General features: G+C 37.6%; 1 protein-coding gene across 3 annotated transcripts in view; it reads right to left on the bottom strand.

Moving 5' to 3' along the window:
• Positions 1–5,048: 5,048 nt before the first annotated feature.
• The window catches only part of GNB1 (guanine nucleotide binding protein (G protein), beta polypeptide 1), a 52,177-nt gene continuing 47,733 nt past the window's right edge, over positions 5,049–9,492 (bottom strand). For 2 of the 3 annotated variants that reach the window (XM_014943883.1, XM_014943882.1), the window contains exons 11-12: positions 7,123–7,234; positions 5,049–6,756 (exon numbers count right to left, since the gene is read on the bottom strand). In XM_014943883.1, coding sequence (XP_014799369.1) covers positions 7,128–7,234 — 107 coding nt within the window. In that variant the 3' untranslated portion in view covers positions 5,049–6,756; positions 7,123–7,127. The remainder of the gene's footprint in view (positions 6,757–7,122; positions 7,235–9,492) is intronic. The other variant, XM_014943885.1, reaches the window with a different exon arrangement.

Below are 9,492 nucleotides of genomic sequence, written 5' to 3'. Positions count from 1 at the left end.
CCTTGAAGTCTATCTGTAATTGCTCCATTTCCTGTCACCATGTCTGATGCTATCACTTGATTGAAATAAGCCATGGGAGGAGGAAGATAGAACCGCGCTCAACAGAATCATTTCTTAATTCCAACATCACTTTTAAGAACCACCACTGACACCAGCCTGGCCAGTGTCCTCCACACTGAATGTTCTCCACCCCTTGGCCTTCCTCTACAATCCAGCAATACCTCATACCCCGGGCAATTCTTCCACCTTACTTGACAGCATGAACTTGTCCCAAGACTTGACAAGCTTTTCAGAATGCAGTGGGTTAAACACACATCTGATGCAAGCAGTGGATGAAATATAGAATTGTTCAATTAAGTGATGCAGTCATCCTTGGAAAAGCTCCCAGATCTCTCATTAGTGCAAAGTGGTGTCCATCACTCCCAGAGCTGTCACTCCTTGAATACTTATTGTTCATTCAACAGCTTAGATCCCCACTAGGCAAAGAAGAGCAGCTGTTTAACAGTTACATATACACACATCTTCATGATCTCCATCCGCTATTTTCTAATTAAGAGTTGGATTTAAGGTTGTCTAAGAGACCCTGCTCCCGTTAACACGGGCTGATTTCAACCTCTCCACCTCTGCCATCTGAAGATTTTACACAGAAAAATTGAAAAGAAAACCCCTATGAAAGTAAATATTAGGAACATTTGTTTGTAAGTCTTTAAGGAAAAATCAGAACATCTTCAATGGACTCTGAAGAGGTACAAAGGAGGGGTTACAGGAACGAGGAACACATATTGCAGCCAGATTCAACATGGGCTTCTTTGTCATGTGCATGTTCTCTCACTGACCACCCATCTTCATTGTGTCTCACACCACCAGATGGAGCTGCACCTTTTGTATTTCTAGAGACAATTTTCATGAGAACTCAGCATTTTACCATCTTGAATAGTTCATCCTTTTTAACAGACTTTTTCCTCCCTTATCTGTTTTGCCATTTAAAAATAAACTTTTCATTTTCCCTTTCCAGCTCAACAGCTGATTACCTCTCGGGGTCAATCACATCTCACTGCACTCATCTGGAGCAAATGGCTTATGAATGATTAAAGAAGGAAAAGAAGATTCTCTCTGTTCTATGACAAAACTGAATTACTTGAATGAGTATTTTTCAGGGCCTGTGTTTCTAAGGGATGAGTTTTTAGCAGCCAGCTCTGAGCAATGAGAAGCTCACCCAGCTTTTATTCACATTTATCACTTGTTTTCCCCGTGTGACACACTGGGCAATTTTACAAATATCATCTGTATTACTGTCCCATACACATCTACAAAATACTCCTTGGAGATTTTATTATTGTCTTTTGAAGAAAAAGCAGAGTAGACAGTTTTAGAATGAGTCAACTTGGCATCAATTAAATGACCATACTTTGAATGGGCCCAGATTATCCAAGGGAAGGGCTCTGGAACACCAGCTCCTGATCTGGGACCCCACAATTTGTCGATATTCAACTAGAATTTAGGAACCACCATGGGAAGTGTGAGCTCAAGCTTTCCCAATTCCACTGAATTGATTTAACCCATAGAGTAAGTGCTCCATGAGGAAACTTCTCCCTGGTCTGCGTTGCAACACTCTCAAATACACACCGGTTGCAAACTAGCAAAGCACAGATCCAAACCTGAGGCCCCGTGGCCAGAAAGCCAGAAATCTGCCAGTCATGTACTGTCTCCTGTCAGAAAATGGGAACTGGGGATCGTCTGAAGAGCGTTTCCTGGAGAGATGGTTTAACACAGGCAAGAAGGCCTGGAACGACATCCAGCCACGTCAGAATCACTGCCTTCATCTCCTCACTCCAAGTGACAGACCAAGCAGGGCCCTGGATTTTGATTTATCGGCGCATCAGGTTTCAGAACAGGAAGAAGAGAAAAAGACAGCATCCAGCAATGTTTAAGAAAAGACAGAAGGAGACAGAGCAGGAATTTAACTCATCAGGTACGCTGGACCCAAGTCATAATATTTAGATCAGCAAATAACACTGCCAGAAAAAAAAAATATATCCCATCTGACAGGATGCAAGCAGCTGCCCTTCAGGATACAGGATGTATTCCCTGACCATACAGGGAATTTTCTGGGGATGGGGCCGTTCAGAGCAGCAGTGACAAGGGAACAGGCAAAGCATCCCTGTTCTACACCAGTGGAACTGAAATCTAGTGTTTATTCTTTCCCAACTTTCTCCAGCTCTGCCTCCTCCCTTTCTCATACAACACTGAAACAGGAAAACCTCATTTTTTCACATACTTCAGGAGAATTTTTACAATTTGGAAATTAATATAAATAGTGACCAACTCAACTCAGATCCATTGAGTAGCTTGATGTTTAAAGCAGAACTAGATTTTCTGGAGATCATAAGAAGATAAGAACAGCAGAGCATCACTGTGCAAAAATAGCCAACTGCTGTTAGAACCTGTTCATTAGTTGGTTCTTTTATTCCTTCCCCTCAAATCTGAATTCATGGTTACACCTACACTAGAAACAGTGTTAATCATAATACCCCACAGGATCCTGATTTGTTTCAGGCCAAGTAACACAGAACTCAGCAAGGGTGACAGGTTTTATTATTCTTTATTTACTCTGCCACTACCCAGAAAGCGGATCGTTCTATTTTTAGCTCTTATAGGGCATGATTCAATCAGTAATTTTAAGTATGTTTCACAGCTGGTTTAAAACACATACTGCAGGGCACTTAATGGTCAAAAGTTAGAAAGCCCAACTGAGATCTTTTCTTCTACAAGCAGTAGAACCTCTGATCTTTCACAATACATTTAACTCATTAAGAAATTAAAGACCATGAAGGGCACAGAAAACATTTTAATTAAAAGTTTTTACTCTAGGTACCGAGATTGAGAAATCTGTTCTCTCTTCCTTCACTTGACTTCTTCCATGAGACTATTCCAATCCCATGGAAGTCCATTCTATTGCCATGACACACCTTCCAAGCCAGGTCCAGACAACTCTAACTCCTGTTCCCACCTCTGCACCCACACTCATGATCCAAATACCTCAGATCTATGGCTCTTATCCACCTTCATCATCTCACATGCTTCATACACACATTAAATTTCACTCCATCCTCCTTTGCAAAGACACCTTCTCTTTACTCCACAAGTAAGAAACTGCCAGGGCTGCCACCAAGATTGAGCAGAGACAAACCATTCTCACACATTAGTGTTCTCAGTTTATGAAATCTCTTTTGGATCCACACCCACAATTATCTTCAAGTCAGAAATCTTTTCAAAGCCTACAGGAGCCACGTTACTGCCATTGCTGTAGCTAGGATTACTTAAGCCATTTTGATATGGGTACCAATCCAAGCCCACCCTAGGCACTGAAAACTCAAAGGCTTGGCCCAAAGTCAAAGACACAAGAGTTCAGCACTCCTCACTTTGCATACCCATTTTCCTTCAATTTCAGCTCCCTGAATAACTAAGTATACAAAGACAGACATATTTAAACTAATACAGTTTAAAGCTTCATATTTAACAGAGGAACTGTCTGTAATATGAGGCAATTGCAACTGTTTGTATTTCAAATAAATCACAGTACACATTAGCCTCTTGACACAAGAAATTACTATCTTGGCAGGTATTTTATTGCCAGCAAAGGCATTCTCAGCAGGGGCAGGAAGCAGTAATTTAACATATGGATAGAGATTAAGGAAGGTAAGACAGATCATGTCTGCATTGATTTGTCTAATCTAAGATAAAAGTCACATATGAAACATCCGTTGGAATAAAAATGTGCCATGTGAGTGGAAAAAACAGCTATACCATTTGGAATTGGAAGAGACTAAATTTGAATTCCCAAATTTAAGCATTTCCAGCCATGAGCTACTTACCAGTATTTCGCAGTACAAAAACCCAAAGCTCTCAGTTAACGGCTGCTAGTTAAGCAATGTCACCATCATATTTTCCATACTTACAGCTTTTAAAAAAATTCTCCATTGAGGCTGAGAATTTCCATGTTTGGTATGAAACCAAGCCATGGCACTGGAATTTTTCTTGGTTGATGTGAAATGAGGGAAAATCCACTTTTGTTCAGGTCAAAACAAGAGAAGAGACTTTACTGATGAAAAATATGAAATATAACCCTCAAGTTGGCCAATACCAAGTTATTAAATCAACTGCCTTTCAACACCTCCTTTCAGGAATTTGCTTCTGTGGGTATAAAATCCATTTTATTTTTTTTTTTACATCTACAGGAATTTGCTTCTGTGGGTATAAAATCCATATTTTTTTTTTACATTTAGATATAATTCTGCCTTGGGGAGACTTTGCTCTCACTGAGTATGAAAATGACAACTACTTACCCTTCTCAATACCTACAGTAAGGACAGCTAACAATGACAACAGAGCTTATTTGGCCAGATCCTCAAATGGCAATAACACAAGATGTTCCACTGAATTCTTTCCCTATTAAAGGACACAAAAGTTTTAAAAGAAGTTACTAAACATTTATGCTCTGATTTCCTGCTTCAGGTGTTACACTTATGTTCCACAAAGCATTTTTGTGATGTGTACCACGTAAATCATACAAGCTGCTCTCATTTGCAGCTTGAGCTAAGAGCTACCAGCAGTTTTTGATTAAGCTCGAGTAGCTCTAGCAGTTAAATCAAGAAATGTCCATCTTAACTAGTTAAGAGTGGAGGAGGCAAAATGCCACTAAGCTCCACGTACTTCAGTGTTAACACATATTGCACATTTACACATACATTTGCAGATACTGCTGGTGACACGTCCCAATAACAAAAATACTGAGGGTTTTAGTTAATCTTGTAACTCTGTTTTTAGCTTTAAAACAAAACCCACATCCCTTCATGAATACACACATTCTAACACACTGAATGCTCGGCCCAATTAACCATTAAAAATTCAAGCTATTTTAAAATACCGTACAATTTGGTTTGGGACAGCATACACTTCTCTCGTGTGTTTATTTCTTAACTCAAATCCTGCCAGAAGAAGCCGTTTTGTGGGTTGAACAATAAGCTGCAAAACAGATCAGTCAAAACTCATGTCAAACTGCTTTATTACATCTTAAATAACATTACATTTTAATATAGTATCTATCTTGCATCCAGCTTTCTTGAAGTACACTGACTTTAAAATTAAATACAAAAGGTGAAGAGGGATACAGGGCGTGGAGAAAGCTCTACAGAGTAGTTTCATGAGAGAGAGTAAGAGGGAATTCATCTTTTATGCCAAATCCAGGCCTAACGCACAATTACAGCACATTTTTGTACAGAATGTTGCAGAAAAAACAAAATGGAGAAAAGCTACTACTGCTGCTAGGAAGGAGCATTTCTGGATACAGTGAGAAGATAGGAAAGTTTAACAGAACAATCTGCTGTCCAAACACTGCTGCTTTTAACATTTTATTTGAAAAGAAAGCCAGGAAAACCTGCTCATTACAAAAATGACTCTGATCAGATGCAAAGGACTCATCCTACAAGAGGAACTGGCTGTGAGGAACTGATTTATAAAGAAGATGGTCTAGGTTCCCTCCTCCCACACCCCAGAATCTTTGACAGCGATTGTTTGAACAGGCTGTTTCTTTTTAAAAAAAAAAAGTGACTTATCACGCTACTCCAAAACGTGCATAGCTTTGTACTTGAGTTCTTCATAATTTATGCACAGAGTAGCAACAATAAATGAATACAGCGACAATGGTTACAGTTTTTAAACAGGTTATTTCTTCAAAGAAAAAACATCTAAGGACTTAGTCCAATATGCACTTTTTAGCATTTCTACAGCATGCGATTCTAAGAGTAAACCCACCCAATATGGCAAACAATCAAAAAAGGTTTTTTTTTTGTTTAACTTAGAAAGTTCAAGATCATTATTTTCAAAACATTGATTTGTACATCATTTCATACACAAAGAATTGACTCAATACCCAAGTGTAGGATAGGTCTCTTTTGAAAACAGAGATTCCTGGTTGTTGAGACTTATAGGATAGTGTTAGGATATATAAACTGCCCTTTCAAGTGGACAAAACCAAAACAGATTAAAAAAATCAGTGTGGTGAAAAAGGGGGGGGCAGGAGGGACCAAGGATTGCATTTGTTATCCATAAAAGGTGAAAGGATTCTTTAAACAAGCATTCATTACCTTTTACAGCATGTGCTTGGTTACCTTACTGCTTAACATTATCCTATATATGCCAAGTTTTGTGCAACAATTATCTGTGATACTAGAAAATAAAATAAAAAAAATTAGGGACTAAATTTACAGCGTTAACAACCCCCAGATGCTCTGGGCTAGGACTCCCTTGTTTTGCTCAATTAAATACATAAAGAAATGTATTTAAAAAGGAAACTTGAAAAAAATCCTGCTACAAACATGACTTTAAAATTTGCAAGTGTGTGAGATAAAGTCCTTAACTTCAACTTGGAAACTACAGTGAAAGCTAACTGTTTCACAATTATGCTCAAGTTTATTTTCTGGTCATGCTTTTATGATAGTGTTTCATTTTTAAATTCTCAAGACAAAAAAAAAATGGTCCCAAAAGGAATGCACAATTTCATTTTGCTTACAACACAGAAATTCTTCTTGGAAAGGTAATTGTGCTCTTCATTTCAGCAACAGGAGACGGAAAAGATCTTGCCCTTTGAAGTTGGGGAGGATGGGGGTCCAAGTTAGTATGGTTGGATTGGATATGCTATCATTTTTAATTTTCAACCGTTGGAAACTTCTTCCAGTCATGGAGTCCGCCGCTCTTCTGACACACAGAAAGATTTATTAGAAGTTGCACTTTGATAAACCATAATCAAGTTTCAAGCTTTGCTCTCACTACCCACTGAATGCATTTAGCCATTATCTCACCATTTTCAAGAACGCCATTTATTTACCAACCCAGATTCAAAAGACCGTAAAATAAAATATGCCAAAAATAGTCCATCACAAAAAAAGTCATTGCATACATTAAACAAATAGCTTTCTGAAAAAACCAAACTGATTCCACCCCCCCCAGTGCCTTTCCTAATCTGAGCTAAAAGCTTGCAGCAGCAGCAAAACCGCACTCTTTGGAGTTGGATAAAAGCATTCTGAACACCAAACTTAATTAATACCTTAATTGGATACCTACCTACTTCAGTTCCAGATCTTGAGGAAGCTGTCCCATGATCCTGTTGCCACTGCCATACCATCATCAGTCACACCTAAGCAACTGACACGGTTATCGTGACCGGCAAGGACACCTATAAATAAGAAAACGCAACAAACATATTACATTATTTTAATAATTTCAGTTATTTTGATATTTCAGTTCAAATCACACTGAGGCACACGTGTTTGGATTAGTCAACCCATACATTAAAAAATCCTGAACAACCATGGCTGGAATTTTTAAATGCTTTTGATTTTATGAGCACAAACTTAGATATAATTGGGTGGGTTCATGAGGGGGTAAATCTGTAAATGCATTACTCCAAATTTTTTCCTGTATATTCCCCACATTGACCATTATTGGTTTCTTATGAGTTGTGAAATCACAGCCCCAAAAATTCTGCTGACAATGCCATAGCAATAGATATAGTATAACCATGCATTACATTGCTCTTAGTAGTTCTTCTCTGTAGACATAGAAAAAGAATTAGATTTTACAAAAATTTTGATGTGTAAATTCAGAAGTTAAGCTGAATTATGTTTCAACACTAAAGCATTTTTCATCTAATTTTATCTTACTATGTTTACAAGCACTTACAAGACTTAAACTCCTACATACAATCTATTTGTCAATACAGAGATCTGCTACAATTCAATTATAGTACCATTAAAAAAGAATTGAGACACTAAACAGAAAGATTAAGGGAGCCAACATTTTCCTCTATCCCCTTTAATTTAACAGTTTCAAGGAGGTAAAAAGAAAACCTAATTATGTTCAAGCTCTTTCCAGTCCAAAGCACTGAGCTAAGATATTCTTGATAGACTTAAAATTAATCTTAACCTTTCTACAACAATTACAGTGCTCATAGGACTCTCCTCATTTGTGTTTTGGGCTTTTCCCCTCCAATTACTATTCTCCAATAGAGAACATGAATTAAAAGTCTTAGTTCTTACACAAACTGATATATTTAAAAATTAGTATTTTTAACTGTTAATTCAGTATAAAAATGACTGCTTCATACACAAGAAGTCTTGATGTTTGAAGTAGTAACATTTCTGATATATTTTATAAAAGCAGTAACACTGGATGAGTAACATCATTAATCTCCAGATCCCATTAAACTCATACAAGTGTCTGAGCCTCAGCAAGGAATCATATATTTCTGCAGCAGGAGCCAAATCCCAAGCATTGAAGTGGACAATAGAATCTTCAGAAATTCAGCTGCCAGAGCTAACAAGTACCTGGGAGTTAATGCTATTTCCACAGTAAATTCTGGGTCCTGTATCAAAATTCAGCCTACCATCACCCTTAGTAAATGCTGCAATTTGGTAAAACAAAGAGCACCAATAAGTCTGATACAATTTGAAATGAATAAATAACCACAAAGGAGTTTAATGTAGAATCAGGCATGATGGAAGTGTTAAATCTGCTCAATCTCAGGACATTTTAATGTCAGGCATGATGGAAGTGTTAAATCTGCTCAGCAATCTTAAATCTCAGGACATTTTAATAAGCAGAATCCTTCCCAAAGTACTTCTTTTAATCTGTTCTAAAACTTGGCAATAAAAAAAAAAAAAATCACACTTCATGAGTACATGGACTGCAAACCCAGAGCAATACAAAGAGCTGTTTCTCATTTCTCCAGGTAAGCAAGATCACCACCTCCTTCAGTTCTTAATGAAGGTCTTCAAAAAAAGAAAATACAGGAAAATCCACACTAATTGTTTTGACAGTACTTAAATACAGCCAATTGTAAACTAACCTAGATATTAATTGAGAGAAATTTCTCAATTTATCGCCATGCAGGCTTATGGACACATTTATAGTCTCAATAATCAAAGTACAAGTTGCAAGTATCAACACACAAAGCTGAGTCATAAAATACATTTCAGCACTGAAATAATTGTATTTGGCACCATTAACTTGCCAATACAACCAAATGCTGTTTCACAACATATAAACCCAGTGTCCACAGTTCCAACTTCTCAGCACTGATAAAAGCTACTGTGAATTTTGGGAGAAACAAAGAATAAGACCTGAGTGGTAAAACAAAGCTTCTAGAGACAGAATTTACCAAAGCAAACGGAAACTGTTTTGTAAAGTTGAAGGTTATATGTTTGTTTATATTTTTCCTACCTCCAGTACATCCTCCCCTGAAAGCAATGAGTCAATTTGCACCAAATAACATACTTGCAACTAATCCTTTAAACTGCAGGTTCAAGCTGCTTGGCTGGTGGGTTTTGGTTGCTTTTAAAACCCACCTTGGAAAATTTTAAAAGACTACATCACTTAATTTGGAAACAGTAGATCCTCATTCTCATTCCCAGTTCTGATGAAAATAACAAGCTA

This window comes from Calidris pugnax, unplaced genomic scaffold, assembly GCF_001431845.1.
Source record: "Calidris pugnax isolate Ruff unplaced genomic scaffold, ASM143184v1 scaffold129, whole genome shotgun sequence".
NCBI lineage: Eukaryota > Metazoa > Chordata > Aves > Charadriiformes > Scolopacidae > Calidris > Calidris pugnax.
The sequence above is the reverse complement of the archived record's forward strand: the minus strand, read 5'-3'. Positions and strand labels throughout refer to the sequence as shown.